This window comes from Pan troglodytes, chromosome 2 (assembly GCF_028858775.2).
Source record: "Pan troglodytes isolate AG18354 chromosome 2, NHGRI_mPanTro3-v2.0_pri, whole genome shotgun sequence".
NCBI lineage: Eukaryota > Metazoa > Chordata > Mammalia > Primates > Hominidae > Pan > Pan troglodytes.
In genome coordinates this window covers 53,201,474-53,227,866 of record NC_086015.1, presented here as the reverse complement: position 1 = coordinate 53,227,866, position 26,393 = coordinate 53,201,474, and the positions used below count along the sequence as shown (strand labels likewise).

The window sequence follows — 26,393 nt, the reverse complement described above, 5'->3', positions numbered from 1 at the left end:
AAGTAGAGACGGGGTTTCACCGTGTTAGCCAGGATGGTCTCTATCTCCTGACCTCATGATCTGCCCGCCTCGGCCTCCCAAAGTGCTGGGATTACTGGTGTGAGCCACCACAACTGGCCTTTTTTTTTTTTTGAGATGGAGTCTTGCTCTGTCGCTCAGGCTGGAGTGGAATGGCGTGATCTCAACTCACTGCAACCTCTGCCTTCCAGGTTCAAGCGATTCCCCTGCCTCAGCCTCCCAAGTAGCTGGGATTACAGACGCATGTCACCACGCCCAGCTAATTTTTTTGTATTTTTAGTAGAGACGGGGTTTCACCATGTTGGCCAGGCTACTCTTGAACTCCTGACCTCAGGTGATCTGCCCGCTTCGGCCTCCCAAAGTGCTGGGATTACAGGCAAGAGCCACTGCAGCCAGCCCATGCTTTTTATTTTTAATTATTACATTTTTAAAATTATTTATTTATGTAAAAATAGAGACAGGGTCTCATATTGATCAGGCTGGTCTTGAACTCCTGGACTCAAGCAACCTGCTTGCCTTGGCCTCCCCAAGTGCTGGGATTACAGGAGTAATCCCACACCCAGCCAGTTCATATGTTTGTATCCATAATCATAGCATTGTTTTGTATATTTGTATTATTTTATTTATTTATTTATTTGAGATGGGGTCTCATTCTGTCTCTCAGGCTGGAGTGCAGTAGCACAATCATGGCTCACTGCTGCCTCGCCCTCCCGGGGTCAAGCAATCCTCCCACCTCAGCCTCTCGAATAGTTGAGACCACAGGTGCACGTCACCATGTCTGGCTAATTTTTGTATTTTTTGTAGTGATGGGGTTTCACCATGTTGCCCAGGCTGGTCTGTAACTCCTGGGCTGAAGCAATTTGCCCACCTCGGCCTCCCAAAGTGCTGGGATTACAGGCGTGAGCCACCGTGCCCGGCCCAAAGTATACAATTTATAAAATCGGCCGATTTTATAAATTGTATACTTTGGGCCGGGCACGGTGGCTCACGCCTGTAATCTCAGCACTTTGGGAGGCCGAGGTGGGCGGATCACGAGATCAGGAGATCGAGACCACAGTGAAACCCCCTCTCTACTAAAAATACAAAAAATTAGCCAGGCGGGGTGGTGGGCACCTGTAGTCCCAGCTACTCAGGAGGCTGAGGCAGGAGAATGGTGTGAGCCCGGGAGGCGGAGCTTGCAGTGAGCCGAGATCACGCCACTGCACTCCAGCCTGGGCAACAGAGCAAGCCTCCGTCTCAAAAAAAAAAAAAAAAAAAAAATATATATATATATATATATACACACACACACACACACACACACACATATATATATATATATATATACTTTGTACTTTTTTTTTTTTTTTGAGATAGAGTTTCCCTCTCGTTGCCTAGACTGGAGTGTAATGGCACGATCTCGACTCACTGCAACCTCTGCCTCCTGGGTTGAAGCAATTCTCCTGCCTCAGCCTCCTGAGTAGCTGGGATTACAGGTGCCTGCCACCACACCTGGCTAATTTTTCCATTTTTAGTAGAGATGGGGTTTCACCATGTTGGCCAGGCTGGTCTTGAATTCCTGACCTCATGATCTGCCTCCCTCAGCCTCCCAAAGTGCTGGGGCTACAGACGTGAGCCACGGCACCCAGTCTGACTCAACTTCTTTTTTTTTTTGAGATGGATTCTCACTCCGTCACCAAGGCTGGAGTACAGTGGCACAATCTCGGCTCACTGCAACCTCTGCCTCCCGGGTTCAAGCGATTCTTCTGCCTCAGGCTCCTGAGTAGCTGGGACTACAGGCATGCACCACCATGCCTGGCTAATTTTTGTATTTTAAGTAGAGACGGGGTTTCACCATGTTGGCCAGGCTGGTCTCGAACTGCTAACCTCGTGATCCACCCACCTTGGCCTCCCAAAATGCTGGGATTACAAGCGTGAGCCACTGCACCTGGCCTTTTTTTTTTTTTTTTGGTAGACAGAGTCTCGCTTTGTCGCCAGGCTGGAGTGCAATGGTGTGATCTCTTCCTCCTTGGCCTCCCAAGTAGCGTAGCTGGGACTACAGGCGCCACCACACCCAGCTAATTTTTGTATTTTTAGTAGAAACGGGGTTTCACCACGTTGGCCAGGCTGGTCTTGATCTCTTGACCTTGTGATCCGCCCGCCTCAGCCTCCCAAAGTGCTGGGATTACAGGCGTGAGCTACCACTCCCGGCCAACTCAACATCTTTACGGTTTTTGTTTTGTTTTGTTTTTGAGATGGGGGTCTCATTCTGTCACCCAGGCTGGAGTACAGTGGTGCAATCTCCATTTACTGCAGTCTCCACTTCCCGGGCTCAAGTGATCCTCCCTCCTCAGCCTCCCAAGTAGCTGGGACCGCAGGCGTGTGCCACCACACCCAGTTAATTTTTTGTATATTTGGTAGAGACAGAGTTTCACCATGTTGCCTAGGCTGGTCTCAAACTCCTGAGCTCAAACATTCTGCCCACTTCAACCTCCCAAAGTGCTGGGATTACAGACGTGAGTGACCACACCTGGCCAACATTTTTAAGATTTACCTCTGTGGATTCTAATATCTGTAGCCCATTTATAGTAATGCTAGTAATTTCATTGTGTGACTATAGCCCAATTTTCTTATTGTCCTGTTGGTCAACACTTGGGTTGCTTACAGTTTTTCCTTTGTATAGATGCTACAATGAATATTCATTAATTCATTCATTCATTCATTCATTCATTCATTTATTGAGATGGGGTCTCATTCTGTCACCCAGGCTGGAGTGCAGTGATGTGATTATAGCTCACTTCAGCCTCAATCTCCTCAGGCTCAGGCAATCCTCCCACTTCAGTCCCCCAAATAGCTGGAACTACAGGTATATGCCACCACGCCCAGCTGATTTTTGTATTTTTTGTAGAGACCAGGTTAGCCATTTTGCCCAGACTGGTCTGGAACTCCTGGGCTCAAGCGATTTGCCCACCTCGGCCTCCCAAACTGCTAGGATTACAGTTGTGAACCACCAAGCCCAGGCCAATGAACCTTTTAATACCTGTGAGTTCGCATGAGAGGGGCTCTCCAGGGTGACTACACTGGGGTAGACATTCTGGATATTAGGGCTTGTGCCATTGACACTAGCAGGGTCTTGGGTGTTTTACTGGCACATGTTTAGAGGCTGATTGTCAATTTCTTTTGGTTGTTAAAGGTGGTGAACTGTTCAAGTCCCTCTTTTACAAATAAGAGAGAATTCAGTCAATTTGTCAAAGGGTAGCTCAGAATGGAACCATAATGTCAAATCTTTGCATGTTCCTTCTTCTGTTCTGTTATGCCCTATTCCTTTACTTGGCCCTTGTAACATTTCACCTGTCATGATTAGCATTCCTGGTCACCACAAACTCCTAAGAGATAAATTGTTAGAGCCTATTCTGAAGCAGTAATTTTATCCTAAAAGCCACCAACCTCTTTAACATTTCTTCTGACTCCGTGGAATGCTTTCTAAATTTATATTCCTGGCAGTATGGATGCATAGGTTTTTAAATGCAGGATTTGCCTGCATTTAAAATGTTCTTTGAATATTTCATTGGCTGCAAATCCATTAGACTCTACCATGGAGCCCTGTGTGTTTCTATATATAAGGGCTCTTTCAGGCTGTTAATGCCAAGGGGCAGGTTTTTCTCACAGAGAAGAACTAGGGCAGCAAGGACAAAGGGGCAACAGGTCATGTACTGTCTCAACAAACAGCAGCAGCATTGTGCAGTCACAACCTTCCCTTGTCACTAAGCAACAAAAAATTGACCTCCAGAGATTCTCTTTCCTGAAGAAACCCTCCAAAAGACAAGAGGAAAGTTTGCCTTTTCTGCTCCCTTCTTGGAAAGATGCAAAGTGCTTTAGTAGGCTCCTGGGTAAGAGTGCACTTTATGTTAATCCTGGCCCCTGGCCCTCTGGTTGTACCCGAAATCTGACTGAGTCATGCCGGTGAAGTGAAAAGGTTTTCATCTGGCATCCAACCTGGAATAGGACCCTGAGCCGCCCACTTCCTCTCCACCATCTTGAGGTCACCCCTGGAGGCTGCCTAGTCTTCCTAACACTTTGCCCCCTTCCATGCATCATGGTCTCCTGAAAGCCAGTGGAAACTCCTAGTCCTCTAGCCACCCCATTTATTCCTAGTTAATTGTTTGAGCCTCCCAGGCTTTTGGAGTTTGGCTGCTCTCTAGTCTGGGAACATTTTGAGGGCAAAGATTGTGTTTTTGTCCATCTGTATTTCCCATGCTCAGCCCCATGCCTGGAAGACAATAAAGGTCTGATAAATACTGTTGAGCTAACCTGAATAGAGAGTGAGGGGTTCCTGACAGAGAAGGATAGACAGACAAAGTGATCCACGTCTTCAGTGGGATGGAAAGATATGAGGCTTTCTAGTCCTGTTAAATAGCCCATTGCGATGGCCAGAGGGCAGGCTTAGGATGGGTTCTTCTGCTCAGTGTTATAATTGTGGAGGGCCAGACACACCCATCGTCTCCAGGGAGAACTCAGGACAAAGAGGTTGGGCCATAGGAGTTCCCAGACATGATCATCCACAGAGTGTCCACGTAATGACATCAGCACAGTACAGCCCCTTTCTTGGACCTCTGATAGTTGCTTATTTCTGTCTCCTGACAGTTCCTCTCTCTGAAATTCTCTCCAGGCCAAGCACAGTGGCTCACGCCTGTAATCCCAGCACTTTGGGAGGCCAAGGTGGGCAGATCACGAGGTCAGGAGTTCGAGACCAGCCTGGCCAACATGGTGAAACCCTGTCTCTACTAAAAATACAAAAATTAGCCGGGTGTGGTGGCGGGCGCCTGTAATCCCAGATACTCAGGAGGCTGAAGCAGGAGAATTGATTGAACCCGGGAGGCAGAGGTTGCAGTGAACCAAGATCGCACCACTGCACTCCAGCCTGCAGACAGAGCAAGACTCCATCTCAAAAAAAAAAAAAAAAAAAATTCAGCCTGGCATGATAGTGGGCGCCTGTAGTCTCAGGTACTTGGGAGGCTGAGGCAGGAGAATGACTTGAACCCGGGAGGCGGAGGTTGTAGTGAGCTGAGGTTGTGCCACTGTACTCCAGCCTGGGTGACAGAGCAAGACTCTGTCTCAAAAAAAAAAAAAAATTGTGGAGAGAACAACAAAGGGGATTTCTTCTCAGGCTCTTTAGGGAAGGACCACACCCCTGATCAGTGGCCCTGCCCACAAATCTCTGCTCTAAATGAATGGCACTCCTTCCCTACACATGCATAGCCCAAGTGGGTCATTACAGCTGAGGTCAACTGTCCCAATGATGGATGAAGACACTTCTATACTGGCCCATCTCCAGGAGTGTCCTAACTCCTTAGATTCTTTCTATTCTGTCAGGAACTTCCATGAGGGGCTTCTGGTCTGGCTTTCCTGGAACCCTCAGTTGGGGCCCTGAGGTCTAGGATCCATGGTGGAGATTTGAGTGAGTTTTATCCTCATTCCTGTCTTGTTATAGCACAACAATGGCTTCTATGGGCACTACAGAAGCCAATTCAAGAGTGAAAGTGCTAGAGAATACCGCCTTGCAGCCAAGCCCCAGCCTCCAGCAGTGTTCCTGCAGCGATGTCAGGTACAAGGCAGACCTGAAGGCAGCGGGGGTGACTAGACCAGTTCTTGCCTCTCCCAGAACCCAAAAGCATCATCCCAGCCCTTCCATGGCTGTACTGACACCTATCCCTGGGACAGGCTTTACCTTTCTTCTCTGAGATGTCAGATCTTTCCCCTACAGACAGGGTGGAAAAGAGTGAGTGCCAAACTGAACCATATTGCTCACTGCCCCTTCTAGATGGACAAAGGGTAAGGGCCTAGCCGGGGTGGGTAGCTACAGGCAAAGAGCCTCTAGAACCCAGGAAGTAAGCCTTGAGTTTTGCTGACAACTACCTTCACATTCAGATTCCTTAATGCTAAGAAAGCCCATGGTCCATTCCACAGCCAGCTTCACAGTCCAGGTCCTTAGAAATTAGTAGGAGGTCTCCTCTGGTCAGGGAAGTAGTACAGGAGGCAGCTGGTTACTGGCCTACACATTTGGCCAGGGAATACTGGAAAGGAGTGATGGCTGAGGTAGCCTGGAGTGGCTATAGCAGGCTTCTGGAGAATGGGAAAGGGATACAGGGCCATAGGCCCTTTACTACTTACAGGCCTGGAGACAAGGAAGGGGCACTGTGTATCATAAATCAGGGTCACAGCTGGGTGAGGTGGCTCACGCCTGTAATCCTAGCACTTTGGGAGGCCAGGGCAGGTGGATCACTTGAGGTCAGGAGCTCGAAACCAGTCTGGCCAACATGGTGAAACCCCATCTCTACTAAAAATACAAAAAAAAAAAAATAGGCAAGGTGCGGTGGCTCATGCCTGTAATCCCAGAACTTTGGGAGGTCGAGGTGGGAGGATCACCTGAGGTCGGTAGTTCAAGACCAGCCTGACCAACATGGAGAAACACCATCTCTACTAAAAATACAAAATTAGCTGGGCTTGGTGGCGCATGCCTCTAATCCCAGCTATTCGGGAGGCTAAGGCAGGAGAATGGCTTGAACCCAGGAGGTGGAGGTTGCAGTGAGCCAAGATCAGATAGCGCCATTGCATTCCAGCCTGGGCAACAAGAGCAAAACTCCGTCTCAAAAAAAAAAAAAAATTAACCGGGCATAGTGATGCACACCTGTAATCCCAGCTACTCAGGAGGCTGAGGTTGGCAGAATCGCTTGAACCTGGGAGGCAGAAGTTGCAGTGAGCCAAGATGGCACCACCACACTCCAGCCTGGGTGACAGAGTGAGACTTGGTCTCAAAAAATGAAATAACATAAAAAATAAATAAATAAATCGGAGTCACAACAGTAACAAGCATACTCAAAACGCAGAACTCGGAAGGGTATGTTTACAAAAGATTGCTTGTGACAGCCTCAGATAAAGGCATTCCCACAGGCTGGTAACAACCAAGTGGTTAGTACTACTGAGCCCAAAGGGGGACAAGGGGGAGGCATGGCTTCTGGAATCGAGAAGGAGATAAAGGTATGAAAAGGGTCACCCTGACAGGATCAGTGATCCTAGGTACAGAGACATAGCCAGGTGGGATGTGGCCTAGGAGGGAGCCAAGAGAAGAAACACCTCCTCTCTCTTTTCCTCCATGTCCTCCCAGGGTTCCCTGGTGGCCAGAACAAAGGGAGCCTAGTGTGGGGTGCAGTCAGGTCAGCCTCCGGAGCAACAACTGGGTAGAAGAAAGGCCCAGAGGGACCTGAAGGGGTGCCTAAAACAGGTACCACCCACTGCACCTTCTTGCTTCCCAGCCTTTTGCCAGGTCCTACTTGATCTGCCATCTGGATTTTCTATGAATTGCTTTCCCAGGCTGAGACCAGGGTCCTGGAGGCTGCTATTTTATGGAAACTGAACTTCCTTAGCATATACACTTGCAAGAGCTGCCTGCTACAGCCTACCAAGCCAGGCCCAGATGCAGCTCCAGACTGCCCATCCAGGGCCACCTCCCTTTTGAGAGTGAAGGGATCTGGGAAGTACAGGAAGAGAAGCAACACAGAGACTTCCTGCTGTATGTTTGTCATTGCCCTCAGTGGCAGCTCTCCTCCCAGAGACTGGAACATCCTATCAAACTGTTAAACTCATTCCTCAGAAACAGACATGTAAGGGGCATGTTTTGGCTGCTGATCAATGTAAGGACTTGCTACATAAAAAATTTACTAGCATTATCAGCAGCCCCAAGTAGCATAATCTGTGTCTTGGATTCAGGTTATATAAATGTCAAATCTCACAGTTCTTTCTAGGTCTAAAGCTGTTTTAATTAATAGGACTGCTCAGAGAAGTTGCACATTTTCTTTTTGCACTGGTTGAGAGGTACCAGGTTTCAGCTGGCAGATTCTAGCTATTGTTTAAAGCCTTTCCAAGATGTAGCATCCACTCTCCTTTGGTTTGTAAAATTTTTGTCCATGACATACAGATGCAAGAAAATTATGTTTTCTTTTTTTTTTTCATTTATTTTCTAAAGCAGATTAATCTATTTCCAGCCGTCAACTGCCTGATTCTTAGGAAATATAATTCTGGTTCTCTTAGTTCCTCAGGTTGGACAGGAATCCTGTCTGGTTGGGTGCATGTTCTTCACCTGTGGTGCCATGACTGCTGAGCCCTTGCTGCCATCCCATTCCTCAGTTTGCCAAGGAGCTTCCTCTCTTAGTGCAGACTGCCCAGCCTCCACAGGGGCCCTTAGCCCTCCCACATGCAAATACTGCCCCTTCCAAAGAAGCCCACCTCTCTTCCAAGTCCTCTTAAGATGGAATCCCAGTCCTAGCTCTACCTGCTCAGAAACCATGGATTTTACCACCTCGTTGGAAAAGGAGCCTTGAATGATTAAGAAACAAAGATGCTAGTGATCATTCTTTGCAGGGCAAGAATACCCAGAATTGCCTGGGTAGAGAGGAAATGACTGTGCTTCTCACCAAGCTCCCACAGTTTTGAGAGAACAAAACTCATTGGGCGTCAATAAATTATCCTGCCACTATAGGAATAGTGAATTTCCAGTCAGAGGTGCCTCCGACAGGAAAGACATGTACATTCTAGGGCTAAGTGTAATTCAGTAGCTGAGGATAGACAATGGGAGAAATTTGGGGGTCAATTGAAACTTGCCCCAGACTCCTAGATTTTATTTTAATTGAAACTTTCATTGAAATAATTATCAATTCATAAGCAGTTGTAAAAAATAATAGAGATTTCTTTTACACTTTGCCTGGTTACCTTCAATGGTAACATCTTGCAAAGCTATAGTATAATATCACAACAAGGACATTGACATTGATTTAATCACTAAAGTTCATTCAAATTTCCCTAGTTTTACTTGTGCGTGCATGCGTGCGTGCGTGTGTGTGTGTGTATTAAGAGATATGGGCGGGGCGTGGTGGCTATAGGCTGGGTGCGGTGGCTCACGCCTGTTATCCCAGCACTTTGGGAGGCCAAGGCAGGCGGATCACGAGGTCAGGAGATCAAGACCATCCTGGCTAACATGGTGAAACCCCATCTCTACGAAAAATACAAAAAATTAGACAAGCATGGTGGCGGGCGCCTGTAGTCCCAGCTACTTGGGAGGCTGAGGCAGGAGAATGGTGTGAACCCGGGAGGCGGAGGTTGCAGTGAGCCGCGATCGCACCACTGCACTCCAGCCTGGGTGACAGACTGAGACTCCATCTCCAAAAAAAAAAAAAAATTAGCCAGGTGTGGTGGCAGGCACCTGTAGTCCCAGCTACTCAGGAGGCTGAAGCAGGAGAATGGCGTGAACACGGGAGGTGGAGCTTGCAGTGAGCTGAGATCGCGACACTGCACTCCAGGCTGGCTGGGTGACAGAGCAAGACTCCATCTAAAAAAAAAAAAAAAAAAAGAGCTATAAAATTTGCCGGGCGTGGTGGCTCACACCTGTAATCCCAGCACTTTGGGAGGCCAAGGCGGGTGTATCACCTGAGGTTGGGAGTTCAAGACCAGCCTGACCAACATGGAGAAACCCTGTCTCTACTAAAAATACAAAATTAGCCGGGGTGGTGGTGCATGCCTGTAATCCCAGCTACTCGGGAGGCTGAGGCAGGAGAATTGCTCGAACCCGGGAGGCGGAGGTTGTGGTGAGCCGAGATTGCGCCATTGCACTTCAGCCTGGGCAACAACAGCAAAACTCTGTGTCAAAAAAAAAAAAAAAAAGAGCTATAAAATTATAGCCGGGCGCGGTAACTCACGCCCGTAATCCCTGCACTTTGGGAGGCTCAGGCAGGTGGATCACGAGGTCAGGAGTTTGAGACTGGCCAACATAGTGAAACCCCATCTTTACTAAAAATACAAAAAATTGGCAGGGCGTGGTGGCTGGCACCTGTAATCCAAACTACTTGGGAGGCTGAGGCAGGAGAATAGCTTGAACCCAGGAGGCAGAGGTTGCAGTGAGCTGAGATCGAGCCACTGTACTCCAGCCCAGGCAACAGTGCGAGACTCCGTCTCGGGAAAAAAAAAAAAAACTTTAAAATTTTATCACCTGTGTAGTTTTGTGTATCTAACACCACAGTTGACTGTGATGGTAGACCAACATCGCAAGGGATCCCTGGTGCTGCTCTGGTTTTTTTGTTGTTTTTTTGTTTTGTTTTTGGAGTTCCGCTCTTGTTGCCCAGGCTGGAGTGCAATGGTGTGATCTTGGCTCACTGAAACCTCTGCCTCCCGGGTTCAAGCAAATCTCCCGCCTCAGCCTCCTGAGTAGCTGGGATTACAGGTACCCACCACCGTGTCCAGCTAATTTTTTTTATTTTTAGTAGAGACAGGGTTTCACCATATTTCCCTGGTTGGTCTCAACCTCCTGATCTCGGGTGATCCACCTGCCTTGGCTTCCCAAAGTGTCAGGATTACAGGTGTGAGCCACCCTGCTTGGTCTATGTAATTTTTTTTTTCTTTAAGACAGAGTCTTGCTCTGTCACCTAGGCTGGAGTGCAGTGTCGTGATCTTGGCTCACCACAACCTCTGCCTCCCGGGTTCAAGTGACTCTCCTGCCTCAGCCTCCTGAGTAGCTGGGATTACAGGCATGCACCACCACACCTGGCTAATTTTGTATTTTTAGAAGAGATGGGGTTTCTCCATGTTGGTCAGGCTGGTCTTGAACTCCCGACCTCAGGTGATCCACCCGCCTCGGCCCCCCAAAGTTACAGGCCTGAGCCACTGCGCCTGGCCCCCATTTCTAAATCAATCAATCTTCCATTTCTAAAATTTTGTCACTTAAAAATGTTATAGATCGGGCGCAGTGGCTCACGCCTGTAATCCCAGCACTTGGGAGGCCAAGGTGGGTGGATCGCTTAAGGCCAGGAGTTCAAGACCAGCCTGGCCAACATAGTGAAACCCCATCTCTACTAAAAATACAACAAATTTGCTGAGGTTGGTGGCTCACGCCTGTAATCATAGCTACTCGGGAGGCTGAGGCAGGAAAATTGCTTGAATCTGGGAGGCAGAGGTTGTGGTGTGCTGAGATCACGCCACTGCACTCCGGCCTAGGTAAGAGAGCAAGACTCCATCTCAAAAAAAAAAATTACATAGGCCAGGTGCGGTGGGTCATGCGGTGGGTTGGGGCATCCCAACACTTTGGGAAGCCAAGGCAGTGGACTGCTCGAGGTCAGGAGTTCAAGACCAACCAGGGCAATATGGTGAAACCCTATCTCTGGTAAAAATACAAAAATTAGCCAGTGTGGTGGCACATGCCTGTAATCCCAGCTACTTGGGAGGCGGAGGCATAAGAACCTCTTGAACCTGGGAGATGGAGGTTGCAGCAAGCCAAAATCACACCACTGCACTCTAGCCTGTGCTACACGTGAGACTCTGTCTCAACAAAATAAATTAAATTAAATAAAATTGAAATGTTATATAAAGCTGGGCACAGTGGCTCATGCCTCGAATCCCAGCACTTTGGGAGGCCAAGGCAAGAGGATTGCTTGAGCCCAAGAGTTCAAGATCAGCCTGTGCAACATAATGAGACCTCATCTCTTAAAAAAAGTTAAACAATTAGCCAGGCATGGTGGCATGCACCTGTGGTACCAGCTACTCCAGAGGCTGAGGTAGGAGGATTGCTTCAGCCCAGGAGGTCAAGGCTGAAGTGAGCCATGATTGTGTCACCGCACTCCAGCCTGGCAACAGAGTGAGACCTTGTCTCAAAAACAGTTATATAAATAGAATAATACAATATGCACCCTTTGGAGACTGGCTATTTTTGCAGCATAATTTCCTAGAGATTCATCCAAATTATTGTGTGTATCAATAGTTCATTTATTTTCATTTACTGAGTAGTATTTCCTTGGTACCAGTGTACCAGTTTGTTTAATCATTCATCTGTTAAAGGATATCTGACCTGATTCCAGTTTTTGGCTCATACAAATAAAGCTGTTAAGAATATTTATATATAAATTTTTGGTTGAACATATGTTTTTGTCTCTCTGGGATAAATGCCCAGGAATACAATTGCTGGGTCATGTGGTAGTTGCATGTTTAGTGTTTTTGTTGTTTTGTTTTGTTTTCGAGACAGAGTCTCACTCTGTCGGCCAGGCTGGAGTGCAGTGGCACGATCTCAGCTCACTGCAACCTCCGCCTCCCAGGCTCAAGCAATCTCATTACAGGTGTGTGCCACCATGCCCAGCTAATTTTTGTATTTTTAGTAGAGACAGGGTTTCACCATGTTGGCCAGGCTGGTCTTGAACTCCTGACCTCAGGTTATCCACCCACCTCAGCCTACCAAAGTGCTGGGATTACAGGATGAGCCACCACGCCCGGCTGCATGTTTAGTTTTTAAAAGAAACTGCCAAACTGTTTTTGAGAGTGGCTTTACCACTTTATATTCCCACCAGCAATGCATGAATGATCTGGTTTCTCTGCATTCTCACCAATACCTGATGTCTCCATTTTCAATTGGAGCCATTCTGATAGATGTGTAGTGATATCTTATTGTGGTTTTAATTTGCATTTCCCTGATGTTTAATGATGAATATCTTTTTGAGAGGTGACAGCGTGCTGGCAGCCCTCACAGTCCTTGCTTGCTCTCGGCACCTCCTCTGCCTGGACTCCCACTTTGGGGCACTTGAGGAGCCCTTCAGCCCGCCGCTGCACTGTGGGAGCCCCTTCCTGGGCTTGCCGAGGCCCGAGACGGCTCCCTCAGCTTGCGGGGAGGTATGGAGGGAGAGGCCGGGGGGGAATTGGGGCTGCGCGCTGTGCTTGCCAGCCAGCGTGAGTTCCGGGTGGGCATGGGCTCAGCGGGCTGCACTCGGAGTGGCTGGTCCCCCACCCTAGGCAGTGAGGGGCTTAGCACCTGGGCCAGCAGCTGCTGTGCTGAATTTCTCGCCAGGCCTTAGCTGCCTTCCCGCGGGGCAGGGCTCGGGACCTGCAGCCTGCCATGCCTGAACCTCCCCCCTTCACTCCATGGGCTCCTGTGCAGCCCGAGCCTCCCCAACAAGCGCCGCCCCCTGCTCCACGGCGTCCAGTCCCATTGACCACCCAAGGGCTGAGAAGTGTGGGCACACGGCGCAGGACTGGCAGGCAGCTCCACCTGCAGCCCCAGTGCGGGATCCACTGGGTGAAGCCAGCTGGGCTCCTGAGTCTGGTGGGGACTTGGAGAACCTTTATGTCTAGCTAAGGGATTGTAAATACACCAATGGGCACTCTGTATCTAGCTCAAGGTTTGTAAACACACCAATCAGCACCCTGTGTCTAGCTCAGGGTTTGTGAATGCACCAATCGACATTCTGTATCTAGCTACTCTGGTGGGGGACTTGGAGAACCTTTGTGTCCACACTCTGTGTCTAGCTAATCTGGTGGGGAAGTGGAGAACCTTTGTGTCTAGCTCAGGGATTGTAAACGCACCAATCAGCGCCCTGTCAAAACAGACTACTGGGCTCTACCAATCAGCAGGATGTGGGTGGGGCCAGATAAGAGCATAAAAGCAGGCTGCCCCAGCCAGCAGTGGCAACCCGCTTTGGTCCCCTTCCACGCTGTGGAGGCTTTGTTCTTTCACTCCTTGCAATAAATCTTGCTGCTGCTCACTCTTTGGGTCCACGCTGCCTTTATGAGTTGTAACACTCACCACGAAGGTCTGCAGCTTCACTCCTGAAGCCAGTGAGACCACGAACCCACCCAGAGGAACGAACAACTCCAGACGCGCTGCCTGAAGAGCTGTAACACTCACCGCGGAGGTTTGCAGCTTCACTCCTGAGCCAGCGAGACCACGAACCCACCAGAAGGAAGAAACTCGGAACACATCCGAACGTCAGAAGGAACAAACTCCGGACGTGCCGCCTTTAAGAACTGTTAACACTCACCGCGAGGGTCTGCGGCTTCAGTCTTGATGTCAGTGAGACGAAGAACCCACCCATTCCGGACACATTTTCATGTGTTGTTTGTCGTCTGTAAATCTTCTTTGGTTAGATGTCTTTATGTTTGCCCATTTTCTAATTAGACTGTGATTTTACTGTTGAGTTGAGAGACTTCCTTATATATTCTAGTTCTCTGTTGGATATATGGTTTTTAAGTATTTTCTCCCAGTCTGTAGCTTGGTTCGCAGTGGCACGATCATGGCTCATTGCACCCTTGACCTCTTAAGCTCATGTGATCCTTCCACTTCAGCCTTCCTAGTTGCTGGGACCACAGGTATGCACCACCACGCCTGGCTAATTTGTTATTTTTTGTAGAGACAGTGTCTGGGAGCCTTTCCACATTGCCCAGGCTGGTCTTGAACTCCTGGGCTCAAGCAATCTTTCCTCCTTGGCCTCTCAAAGTCCTGAGATTACGGGTGTAAGCCACTGCACGGCCTCAGCTTGCTTTTTTTTTTTTTTTTTCTTGGAGATAGAGTCTGTTGCCAAGGCTGGAGTGCAGTGGTGAGATCTCGGCTCACTGCAACCTCCGCCACCCAAGTTCAAGCAATTCTCCTGCCTCAGCCTTCCGAGTAGCTGGGATTACAGGCGCCCACCACCACACCTAGCTAATTTTTGTATTTTCAGTAGAGACAAGGTTTCACCATGTTGGCCAGGCTGGTCTCGAATTCCTGGCTTCAAGTGATCTATCCACCTCTGCCTCCCAAACTGCTGGGATTATAGGCATGAGCCACTGTGCCCAGCCTCAGCTTGCATTTTGAGGAATGAAAGCTTCCCACCTTCTTGGAGTTTTCATTCTGCTTGAAGACTACCATCAGACTGTCTAAGGCAGGCGGTTCTAAAAAGGGAACTCTTTTTTTTTTTTTTTTTTTTTTTTGAGACGGAGTCTCACTCTGTCGCCCAGGCTGGAGTGCAGTGGTGTGATCTCAGCTAACTACAAGCTCCACCTCCCGGGTTCACGCCATTCTCCTGCCTCAACCTCCCGAGTAGCTGGGACTACAGGCGCCCGCCACCACACCCAGCTAATTTTTTGTATTTTTAGTAGAGATGGGGTTTCACCATGTTAGCCAGGTTGGTCTCGATCTCCTGACCTCGTGATCCGCCCGCCTCAGCCTCCCAAAGTGCTGGGATTACAGGCGTGAGCCACCACACCTGGCCTAAAAAGGGAACTCTTAAACACACATACAATAAGCTCTACTCTGAAGATTCTGGTTCAGGGATGGAGCCAGCCCCTGTATTTTATCTGGGGACCTGCTGTCAGCCATTACCTATACTCCCAAGCCAGCCAAGCCTGACTTCACCAGATCTGGCCACTTCAGGTCTACAGCAGGAGAAACTGAGTGACTGCAGAGGGAATGGCTCTGCGGGCAGAAGCCAAGCACAAAGGCAAGAAGGTGGTCTTGGGACAGATTCCTGCTGAAGTCTGGAGGCCTAAGAAGTGGGCTTTCTCTGCATGGGAGTGGAACAAGGCTCTCTAGCTCCAACTGAGCCAAAGTAAATGCCCTGGGGCCAGGACCTTCTGTCCCTGTTCATTAATTTTTTTTTTTTTCTGTTGCCCAGGCTGGAGTGCAGTGGCTCAATCTTAGCTCACTGCAACCTCTGCCTCCCAGGTTTAAGCAATTCTCCTGCTTCAGCCTCCTGAGTAGCTGGGATTACAGCCAAACACCATCACACCCAGCTAATTTTTTTGTGTGTTTTAGTAGAGACGGGGTTTCACCATGTTGGCCAGGTTGGTCTCGAACTCCTGACCTCAAGTGATCTGTCCGCCTCGGCCTCCCAAAGTGCTGGGATTACAGGCATGAGCCACCAAGCCCGGCTAATTTTTGTATTTTTAGTAAAAACGGGGTTTCACTATGTTGGCCAGGCTGGTCTCAAACTCCTGACCTCAGGTGATCCACCCGCCTCGGCCTCCCAAAGTGCTGGGATTACAGGTGTGAGCCACCGTGCCCAGCCTGTTTATTGATTTAACAGCAACATTTATTGAGCTGTGTCAGGCATTATTCTCAGTGCTGAAGTTATAGATGTGAGCAGGACAGACCGCCTTTGCCCACAAGCAGCTTATGTTTAATGGCGGGTCATGAGATGTTCTAATCAGTGGGGGTAACATCACATAGAACAATATAGTATGTTAGCAGGTGAAAAATGCCGGGTTAGGGTGATGGAACTATTGGCCTAGTGCTCAAGGAAGGAAAAGAGGGAGGTGTGAGGGAATTATATGGCCAGGAGAAGGAACAGGTGGTGCAAAGCCCTAAGTGGGAGCACCTGGTGTGTCTGAGGAGCAGTGAGGAAATCAGTGTGGCTGGAGGTAACAGAAGGACCAATATCATGTGGGTCTCACAGACCACTATGATGACTTTGGCTATCACAAATAGGAGGAACTGTTGTGAATTTTCAGCAAATGAGATGTGATCTCATTTATGTACTAACAGAATTATGCTGGCTGCTAAGCAGACAGCACACTGGAGGGGTAAGTTTGAAAGCAGGGACACCAGGCAGGAAGCTCTTGCAATAATTCAGGCAAGAGAGTAATGTGGCTTGGATCGGGGAAAACAGTGGGCATGCTGAGATGTGGTCTGGTCCTGGGCACATTTTGACCACAGTATCAACAGGATACTTGCATATTCAATGTCGGGTATGAGAGAAGAGAATCAAGGGGACTCAAGGTGTTTGACAGGATCTGGCTGCCGTGGTCTGAGCTGGGGGAGGCTATAGGTGGAGTGTGTCTGGGGATGACCCAAAGCTCAGTCATATGTTTGGAGATGCTCAATTGGGCATTTACATGGAGATGTGGAGTAGGCAGTTGTCTACTGAACCCAAAGTTCAGGAGAAAGTTTGAGCTGGAGATAGAAATTCCAGTTTTCAGATGGCATTTAGAGCCAAGAGGCTGGGTATGTTGATGGGGGAGTAAGTGTGGATGCAGGGGAGGAGAGGACTAAAGTCCTGGGCAATCAAGAGTTAAGGCCCAACTTGAAACTTGGCCACTGCTCCCCTGATGGGAGGATGTTCTAGCAGATGCCTCCTTATTGAGGACCCTCCTCAATAAGGGTTCCACGGGCTTCTGCTTCAGGGCAAGTCCCATGTTGAGATATCCCAGGACTGAAGTGTTGCTTTAATTAGTCTCTGCCCTCTGTCTGTTGGCAGTTTAGCAGCTTAGGGGCAGTGGCTCCTGGTGACTTCCCTCCATTAAGGACCCTGAGGCAGTGATCCAGGTAAGGGTGGGTAAATAAGCATCATTTTCCCCATTCACCTTCTTTCTCACTGTCTTTCAAGGAGCCGGCGCAGCAACACTTCTTCTCCAAGCACAACAACCGTACTTCCTTTGACAAAGTGAGTGCCGAAGACAGGAAGAATGGCAGGCAGTCCCCCAGCCTAAGCTGAAGTCTGGACAGAGCAGGTGGTAGGGTGGAGGGGATGACACTGAGGGAGGGCTCCTTATGAAGGCAGAGGAGTGGCTGTCTTCCCCCACAAACTTTCTCCTCTGGGAAACAGCCTATTCCCCCAAACAGAGACATCTCTATGTTGGTTTCCTCTGCCAACTTGCCAGACAATGTGCAAGTATCCTGTGGGCCACTAACTTTCTGGGTGCTTCACCTTAGAATGAAAGACATCACTGGGGAGGCAGGCCAAGGAGGCCAGGGTACAGGCCAAGACAGCCAGGCATAGGACAGGTATCACCAAGCAGACTTGGGGTTAGGAGGGGCCCAAGAAGGTGCTTGGTGCCAGGAATGTGGGCCAAGGGCCCATACCGTTGAGGAGGGTCCCTATTGCCTGCTGCAGGGAATCGGAAGGCGGAAGGACCTGGAGTGCCTGTGGCAGCGGCACACCTTCCTGCGCTGGGCACCCTGTGAGATAGAGTTGCGCCAGCAGGGGCCCCTGGAATCTTCTTACCAGGCTGATTTCAGACCAGGCCCAGGACTCAGTGGCCTCCCCCAGCGCCTCGTCCACTTTGTGCAGGTCCAGCCTTCCCATACCAGGACCACCTACCAGCAGAACTTCTGCTGCCCATCCCAGGGTGGCCACTATGGCAGCTACAAGGTAGGGCCCCAGGCGCCGGTCACTGACGTACTGCCTGACCTCCCAGGGATCCCAAGACCCAAGCTGCTGCAGCACTACCTTCATGCTGGGGTCTCTGAGTGTCTAAACTGGTCCAGAGCATTAAACAAGGACAGCTGACACAGCAGCCTGTCTGTGCTTGCAGCCCACAATGGGATGCAGCCCAAGAGGCTGAAAGGTAGTAGTGGGCTGCCAGGTCCTGTGCCTGTCTCCCATGGCACTTGTGCCCATGGTGTGTTTCTGTGCTGGGCATGGGAGGTGCTGCTCTGGGATCCCTGCCACTAAGTGAGAAAGGGTAAGGCCTGCAGGAGGCTAAGAGTCCAGGAGGATTGCTATAGCCACATCAGGTGGGTTCCAGGGCCCCAAGTACTACTCTGTTCTTGCAGTAAACCCAGCTATAGAGAGGAAGATTAGAGGGCAGTCCCCAGCCTAAGTTGAAGTCAGGACAGAGCAGGTGGCAGGGTGAAGGGGGTGACACTGAGGCTCCTTATGAAGGCAGCGGAGTGACTAACTTCCCCACAACCTTTCTCCTCTGGGAAACAGTCCATTCCCCCAAACAGAGACATCTCTGTGTTGGTTTCCTCTGCCAGCATGCCAGACAACTTGCAAATATCCTGTGGGCCACTGACTTTCTAGGTGCTTCACCCTAGAATGAAAGGCATCACTGGGGAAGCGGGCCAAGTACTCAGTGTAGCTATGGGGAAAGCAGACCCCAGAGACCAGTACTAGTGGCGACAAAGGCTGGAAGAAGGAAGAGTTGGCAGCTTTCTCAGGAGGCAGCTGCCTTTGAGGGGTTTGTTGGGTGGCCACACAGTCCTGTCCAAGAGACGGCTGCCCCACAGCTGACACAGAAAGAGACTGCCCTGGGCCACAGAACCCACTGAACCACCCCTCCCTGTTGGGGTAAGCAGAGACCCTAAGGAGACACTCTGTAACTTGGATCTGGAGGTCTTCCTAACCTTGTGGTATTCTGTTGTTTTCTGAGCACTTCTCTGGTCATCTTATCCTGCCATCCTTTGGTGACAAGTGACAGCCCTTCCTTACTGTCCTAGTGCTCTCTAATCCCCAGGACAGTAAGGAGGCGCTGTCATCACATGTTGCCAAAGAATAAGCTGAGGCTTAGATGGAACAGAAACACCAAATCACTTTGGGAACACCGACCAGATCCAAGAGGCTCCTTCTGGACCCTCATCCCTAGGGGCATTGAGACCCCCAAAGGAAGGCAGGGGCAGTGGAAACAAGGGAGTTCACACCAGGGTCCACACACTAGGTTTTAGCAGCACTTTTACTTCCACATCCAAACTCCCTGGGTCCTCACAACAGCCCTGTGAGGTAGGTAGGGTAGGAAGGTTTCAGAGATCCCCATTTATAGATGAGGATGCTGAGGCACAGAGAGGTGAAGTGACTTGTCCAAGGTCATACAACCAGCAGTGTAGAGGGCTCAAAGCCAGCATTCCTCCGCTTGAACTCCTGCACTCCAGCCCTCTGGCAGTTCCCACATCCTCTCTATTCTCTCTGTGTCCCCCACCCTCTCAACTCTCCTGGGTCTACAGGGACCCTAAAGGCAGCCTGGCAGCTGAGATTTTTCAGGAATGGCAACTGGGGTAGGCCTGGTCAACTCCAGATAGGAACTGACCCTGAAGAGCATGAGGCCAGCTTTGCTTCTCCCCATTTCCCAGTTGGATGGAAGGCCTAGTAGGTCCCAGGGCAAGGATGGAGCTAGGCATGATTCATGAACGAATGGTGATAAAGGTAGGTGTAAGCATATGTGTGTCCTGCACTAAAAACAAAGGCTCCCCTAACCCAAGGCCCCAAGGCAGTGTTTCAAGTGCTCACCCCCATGCCTCTCTCATCCCACAGACCCACAGTGAGTGTCCTCAGCAGCAAAAGGAGCCATAGAAATAGCTGCCTCTGGCAATGAGCTACTCCAGTGGACAGCTCCCACCAAGCCTTCAGACCCCATCACGCAGACACAGTGCCTCCACGGCTTGACTGGGGCCCTGGGCCACACCCCCAATAACAAACAGCCGGGGCCCAGCCTGCAGACTAGAGCAGGAGCAGCGGGCAGTGGGCATGGCAGGCAATGCCTCCCAGCGCCGCTGTGCAAGGCTAAAGCTCTCCACAGAGCCCAAAGGACATGGCTGGTTTCCTGCAAGAAGGAGAGAGAAGGCTGTGAGAGGCACAGGCCGTAGGGACTCCAGGCCCTTCTGCTCCCTAAGCCCAGAGAATAGCCCAGTATTTATCACCCCAGGATGAGCTATCAGGGCCTTGCTCCTCATTGCCTATGTTCATCATTTGTTCATTCATTTATGTTTCTATATGTTCTCTTGACTGTGCATACAGTGGTCATTTGTCCTGCTGCTGTCTCGTAGACCCTTGCTGGTGCTTGACAGAGCCCCCAGTCACTGAGGAACACCCTGAGTGCTGGGCCAGGCAGACCACATCCTGCCTGCTTCATAGATAGGGAAAAGAGCTCACAAAGCCCTGACCCCTGGAGTGCCTGGAGATGGGCAGAAGGTGACACACATGCTGGGGGCTAGTCTTTCCTGTCTTGGGACTCCCTCCTCTCCCCAGCCCCATAGAGACTTACCAAGGCCCCCAATGGCCACAATGTGGCCCCCAAGGGACCCAACCACAAAGTCTGCCCTCTTATCCCTCATGCGCAGGCTGCGGGGCAGTTTGGTCCAGGACCCTGCAGGAGAGGGGAGGTCAGATCTAGTCATGTACGCACTATGCCCCTCCATCCCACAGAGAGCGGGAGGACAGCCCAGAACAGCCACTGCTCACCATGCTCCAGGTCAAACATCTCCACAGTGTTGACAAAATGTGGGCGAGAGTAGAAGTTGTGGGGCCCAGGCTGCTGCAGGCCACCCAGGCTAAAGACGCTGCCTTCAGCCATGGCGCAGCCAGCAAAGGCCCGACGGCTGGGTAGGCTTGGATGCCGGGTCCATGTACGGGCCTCCAGATCAAAGGCTTCAAAAGCAGTCACCGGGAGCTTGCCCTGGCGGCCCCCTGTCAATGGAATTGGGGTACCTGGGAAGGAGCCCAGGAGGCTTGGTGGGCTCCTTGCTCACTAGGTTGCTAATCTGCCTGCCTCAGCCTCCCACATCCTGCTGTGTGCACACCTGCACGTGAATCATCCACCCTACAGTCCCTCAGGTACTGGGGTTTGGTTTTCCAACCACAGCAAGACCACCAGGGGTCAGAGCAGGCATGGATCACCCCAACAAAGCTTCTCTTGTTTTGCCATCCTGAACTGAGCCTGATCCCTATCCCAGCCAACCTATGAGGATGAGGATTTCTAGACTCTGAGCCCCCTTCCCACATTCCCCAGGCCCTTACCCAGGACATAGATCTTGTTCCCGTGCAGGAAGGTGGAGGCCCCATAGCAGGGTGTGGGCATGGAGGGTAGCGAAAGCCAGCAGTCCCGACGGGGCTCATACACACGTACCTGGGCCTGGGGGGCCGTGTCAGGGCCCATTCCCCCCAGAGCATACACCATACCATCTGCATTGAAAAGAGTAGTTCAGATTGTACCTCAGCCTGCCAGGGACAGCTGCCCTGGTAAGTCCTGAGGGTGGCTGGAGACCCATGTGTTTATAGCATCCCTCCCCAGCAACAGACACTCTACTACCTGCCTGCAGTGGGGGCTGGGAGAGCTGGGATTCCTACTCTGGCCAGGGCCCCTCTGAGTAAAGAGCAGGAGGCAGCCAATCTAATTATAATCCGACTCTGTCTCCCTGGAGACGCTATGGCAACAGAGTCTGGCATCCAAGCAGGGCTGGCCTGGGCTGGTGGTCAGACCTGGAGGCCACAAGGTGGGGACTCCCCTCGGGGAGGAAGATGGGGGGATGGCTTAAGCCAGGGGTAAGAAACATGGGGATCTGCTTAGCACAGAGCTCAGTCTGGGGAGGGGGACTGGGGACCAGCTGGAGTTGGAGATGGGGCTGGGAGAGGAATGGCTTGGGTCTGCTGGGTAAAGATACTGTCCACAAGCCTTCTGCCCCAGGATCCCTGCCAGCACCTCTGTGTGACACTCTTTCATTATAGTAGGTTCTTGCCCTCTGTTAAACCCTCAGAGTCAGCTACGACATGTCTGGGGGCCTTAGGGTAATGGGCCAGTCAGCTGGGGGCTTCCATGGCAACCATCCCAGGTCAGCTTGGCCTTTGTCCATATCAGGCTCCCTGGCGTGTGGGAAGGGTTGGGGGTGGGGCAGGAAGTCTAAGCACACACAGGCTCTGAGCCAAGGCCCTACTCCTCTCCCACACCCCAGACTATTTATAACCCTGGGAGTCATTAGGCCATCCCACCCCCATCTCTTAGAAATGAGGAGTGGGGCAGGAACATGGCTGGGGTCTCCCATCATCCTGGGATCGGCCTGGGCTCTGCCTCCCACCTTAGCCAGAAAAGGCAGTTAATAGAAGGCTGCTGAAAGCCTAGCTCAAAGCTAGGTTGGAAAGGATACAGGGGACAAGGCCACATCCTGGGCACCCATGTAAAAATTACAGCTCTTGTTCAGTCTCTGAGGGTAAGGGACTAAGTCAGGAAATAATAAAAGGTGTTAGGGTACCTGAAGTGCCTTCCTTGGGAGGCCACTCACCTCTCTCCACAGTTGCAACCCCCATGGCTGCTTGAGGGAGGGTGGCCCGACGCTCCCAGCGGCCCTCATCCATCAGGAAGGCCTCTACAGCAGCTACCGGGCTCTGGACCTCATCCACACCACCCACCACTAGCACCTGCTTGCCCAGAACTACTGCAGCTGCACCAGCCCGGGCAGTGGGCAGGGGTGCCAGTGCCAGCCATGTGTGCGAGGCCATGTCCAGTGTCTCAGCAGTGTCCAGGGGCAGTCCAGCCCGGCCACAACCCCCCAACACCAGCAGGTGCCCATCTTGGTGTGCCACTGTGCCATAGACCCGGCAAGTGGGCATGGGGGGGAACACTTGCCAAGCAAAGGCCCGGCCACCTCCTGCAGACATGGTGTTCACTGCCAATGGCAGGCCATGCTGTCTGCTCAGACTGTAGGCCTCACTGGGGAGGCATGACAGGGCCTCATCTTGATTCTGCCAGGGCCACAAGAAGTATATGACCAGTCCAGGGACCTTGCCTTCACCTGGAGGAAAGAGGGAAAACAGGGGTCAGGGCACTGACCGGCCCCTCAGGAAACAGATAAGCAGCCTGTAGCTAAGGGCAGGGCTGGCCCAAAATCACTGGTGGGAAAGGCAGGGGGAGAACCCAACCCCTCTGGCTAGCACACCACTGTGGAGGCCCTCCTGGAGTGGGAAGGAGGGCAGGCCCCAGGTACCCAGGAGCCTTTCCCCTTTCCCATGGAGGCATGAAGGATTCTCCTTCTCACCCACTACCCAAACCACTCAGCAACTGGGTCAAATCTGGGTCTAGGAGGGCAGTAGTAAGGTGACTAGAACAGGACTCTCCATCCAGGACCCTTCCTTTCCCCTCAACAAGCCTCACGCTGGTCCTGCATGAGGGGAGTCCTTACTGGCTTCCAGGGTGCCCTGGGCAGCCTGGGGGTCCCCACGCCTGCTGTCAGGGGTCAGACTCCAGAGTATCCTTACAACATCCTGGGGGCCATTCCACAGGGTTAATTTAAACCATTCCCACTAGTAAAAGACCAGAGTCAGGGTGTGTTTCAGACTAGGGGGAGGACTAAACACCAGGGTTCCACACTCTCCTCTCGAGGTCCCCCCTCAGGAGTTTGCCCATTCCAAACCCCCCAGAAGCCAGATTCCCTGGTGTCCAGAAGTGGGGTTGGGGCGGGGGGCCGTTGGAGAAATCTCATGACCACAGGACTCCAGGGTCTGAGTCCAGGGCGTTTCCAGCAGGAATGGGCAGCTGGACTTCTGGGTTCCCTCGCAGGAGATCCCCAAGTTCTCCAGCCACCCCTTTCTCTTGGTGGCTACACTCCTGGACCCCTGGCAGGAGGGCCTCTTGGCCCCAAACTTCCAGCTCAAGGATGTGGGGGGCGGGTCTGGGCTAACGCGCTTGGGGTTCTACACCCCGCGCCCCAAACTTCCCCTGAGCGCGGTTCCCGCGGGACTCACCCGCCGGTGCTCCGATGCTGCCAGGGTACGGGGTCCACCGTTCCGCCTCCGTTGACGCCGGATCTGGCTGGGGCTGAAGTCGGGCTCTGGCGGGGCTCCGGTACTGCTCCGGCGCGGGGCGGGGCTGGGCCAGGTCCGCCCCTCGCCCCCCTCCCCCTCCGACTCAGGGAAACCTCCTCTCGCCTTAACCCTGCACATGCCGCAGCTGGAGCAGGGCGTGCCGATCTACGGTCATATGCAAACGGACAGATAAACGGACACGTGGACACTGGGCCTGACAGAATTTAGCGTCCGACCTCGGGCAAGAGTAGAAATGAGGCAGCGGCGAGCGACACAACACGTGTATGGCAAGGGGCAGTTCTGAGCCCGACCCAGCCTGGGTGCGCCCGCTGTGTCGAGCAGGCCAGCCGAACCCGAGGGCTTGAGGGGCCGGCGCCTGCCCACCTCCGCGGAGCTCCCAGGAGCCCAATGACAGGCTTCCCGGCGGCGCCCCCTGGAGGCCACTGGGGACATGGCCTGGGCCTCTGTCGTGTGGGGGCAGCCTGGGGCGCCCTTACCTGGGCATAAAGCAGGAATAGGTCTTACAGTGTACACTGAGGCTAGCGGGGGTGGAGGAACAGAAGGCACCGGCCCTTCTACAAACCTGGGTGGGGAGAATTCCTGGAAGGAGTGATACTGAGCAGAGAATGTGCTGGAAGAGTCAGAGGCCAGGGGACCTCCCAGTGGGTCACTCTGGCCTCATCCTGTAGGGCCTGAGAGACCTGGGCTACTCTGGGACCCAAGGCACATTATAACTATCCATTTTTAGTATCCTGAGCTTGCCTCTAACCAACTCTGGGGTCAAGCAAGAGCAAACTAGTGTGACGGGCCCACCTACCTCAGGCCCAGACCTTGGCCCTGCCTATCTTCTGAGCATTCAGAGTATTAGCTAAGTCTTCAAGCTGAGGGCCCATTTGTACAGGTCAGTGGTACCTGTGGGAAGAGGTCCTTGCAGTTGTCTGTGTCTGCTCACTGCCTTGTCCCCCTTTCATGGACAGTGCTTATCTTAGTTTCCCCCAAAGCAGACCTGGACAAAGATATACATGCATATAGTTAGTATGGGAGGTGAGGCCAAGAAACACCAGCAGTGGCAAGGAGACAAGGAAAGCAGCCAATAAAGGAAGTGTCATCAAGCAAGCTACCACTGTGGGCCATTGGGACCAAATCCTGCTGGGGATTCTGGGAGCCAGCGTAGAACATAGGCCTTACATCATTGCTGCCCCCAAGAGCAAGGGGAGCTGAGATACTCATTCTCAAATCTCCATTAGTCATGGGTTGAGAGCTGTTTGGGGGCATTACCTATTAACTCCCTGGCCTCCCTCACATCTGGCCTTCCCAGAAGTCTATGGGTAGACCCTTCCGCATGACCGGAGAAGAGAGCCTTTGCTCTTTTCAGGGACTGTCAGTTGGATTCAGTCGGCCTGCACAGAAATGGTGGTGCCAAGGCTGGTTACAGAGTGCACAGACCCTGACTTGAAGGCCTCAATCCTCCTTGTCCCACTTCACCTTGGACTTGCTCTTCAGTGCCCTCACTTGGGGCACTGTTTCCACCCTCTTGTGATTGCCAATAGGCTTCCAAGAGGCTCACACTGCTCTGCAGCCCCCTTCACATTTGCTACTGTTCCCTTTCCAAGCTCCCTCCCCCTCCTTTCCAGCAATTAAACACTTATGAGCCACTTGCCTTTAGATACCTCCCAACACCCCAAGTCTCTCTAGTCTCCCCTTCCTCCCCTCCAGTCAAACTCTTGAAGCCATCTGTCCTCACAGGCTCCACCTCCTTGTTACTTGTCACCTCAATGTGCTGCCACTCCTCCCCAAAAATTGTTCTTGGAAAAGTCATCATGAAATACCATATAGCTAAAACTATATGTGCCTGTGGTCCTTCACTAAATCTTGCTAGCATCTTCAAAGTTTTGCCCCTTGTGACCTCAACTCCCTCCTGCTGTTTGTCCTGCCTCTGAGAATCTTTATTTTTTATTTATTTTTTTTTTTTTGAGATGGAGTCTCGCTCTGTCACTCAGGCTGGAGTGCAGTGGTGCCATCTCCACTCACTGCAAGCTCCGCCTCCCAGGTTCATGCCATTCTCCTGTCTAAGCCTCCCGAGTAGCTGGGACTACAGGGGCCTGCCACCATGCCCGGCTAATTTTTTTTTTTTTTTGTATTTCTAGTAGAGATGGAGTTTCACCGTGTTAGCCAGGATGGTCTCGATCTCCTGACCTCGTGATCCGCCCACCTCAGCCTCCCAAAGTGCTGGGATTACAGGCATGAGCCACCGCGCCCAGCCCACCTCTCAAAATCTTTTTTTTGAAACGGAGTTTCACTCTTGTTGCCCAGGCTAGAGTGCAGTGG

General features: G+C 51.5%; 3 protein-coding genes across 5 annotated transcripts in view; 1 reads left to right on the top strand and 2 right to left on the bottom strand.

Annotated features, from left to right (window-relative positions):
• IHO1 (interactor of HORMAD1 1) overlaps positions 1-3,680 on the bottom strand; it is a 65,817-nt gene extending 62,137 nt beyond the window's left edge. Inside the window, exon 1 of the mRNA XM_063806781.1 lies at positions 3,445-3,680. The gene's annotated coding sequence lies outside the window, so the exon portion shown is untranslated. The remainder of the gene's footprint in view (positions 1-3,444) is intronic.
• An 83-nt stretch (positions 3,681-3,763) lies between these two features.
• On the top strand, positions 3,764-18,152 carry C3H3orf84 (chromosome 3 C3orf84 homolog). The gene is made up of 4 exons (XM_016941091.4): positions 3,764-3,887; positions 5,489-5,602; positions 17,163-17,219; positions 17,649-18,152. Exons 1-4 carry the CDS (start codon positions 3,861-3,863, stop codon positions 18,063-18,065), a joined length of 615 nt encoding a protein of 204 aa, XP_016796580.1. The 5' UTR covers positions 3,764-3,860; the 3' UTR covers positions 18,066-18,152.
• A 1,060-nt stretch (positions 18,153-19,212) lies between these two features.
• On the bottom strand, positions 19,213-25,071 carry KLHDC8B (kelch domain containing 8B). 3 transcript variants are annotated; one of them, XM_009445487.5, is made up of 6 exons: positions 24,006-25,071; positions 22,517-23,056; positions 21,288-21,452; positions 20,733-20,978; positions 20,536-20,637; positions 19,213-20,094 (listed from the first exon to the last, which is right to left on the bottom strand). In XM_009445487.5, the coding sequence occupies exons 2-6, from the start codon at positions 22,920-22,922 to the stop codon at positions 19,898-19,900; spliced, it is 1,116 nt and encodes a 371-aa protein (XP_009443762.1). In that variant the 5' UTR covers positions 22,923-23,056; positions 24,006-25,071; the 3' UTR covers positions 19,213-19,897. The 3 variants fall into 3 exon arrangements, with proteins under 3 accessions (XP_009443762.1, XP_009443763.1, XP_526201.2); XM_009445488.5 differs by having other exon boundaries at positions 20,733-20,957; XM_526201.9 differs by having other exon boundaries at positions 20,733-20,957; positions 22,547-23,056.
• Positions 25,072-26,393: the final 1,322 nt, after the last annotated feature.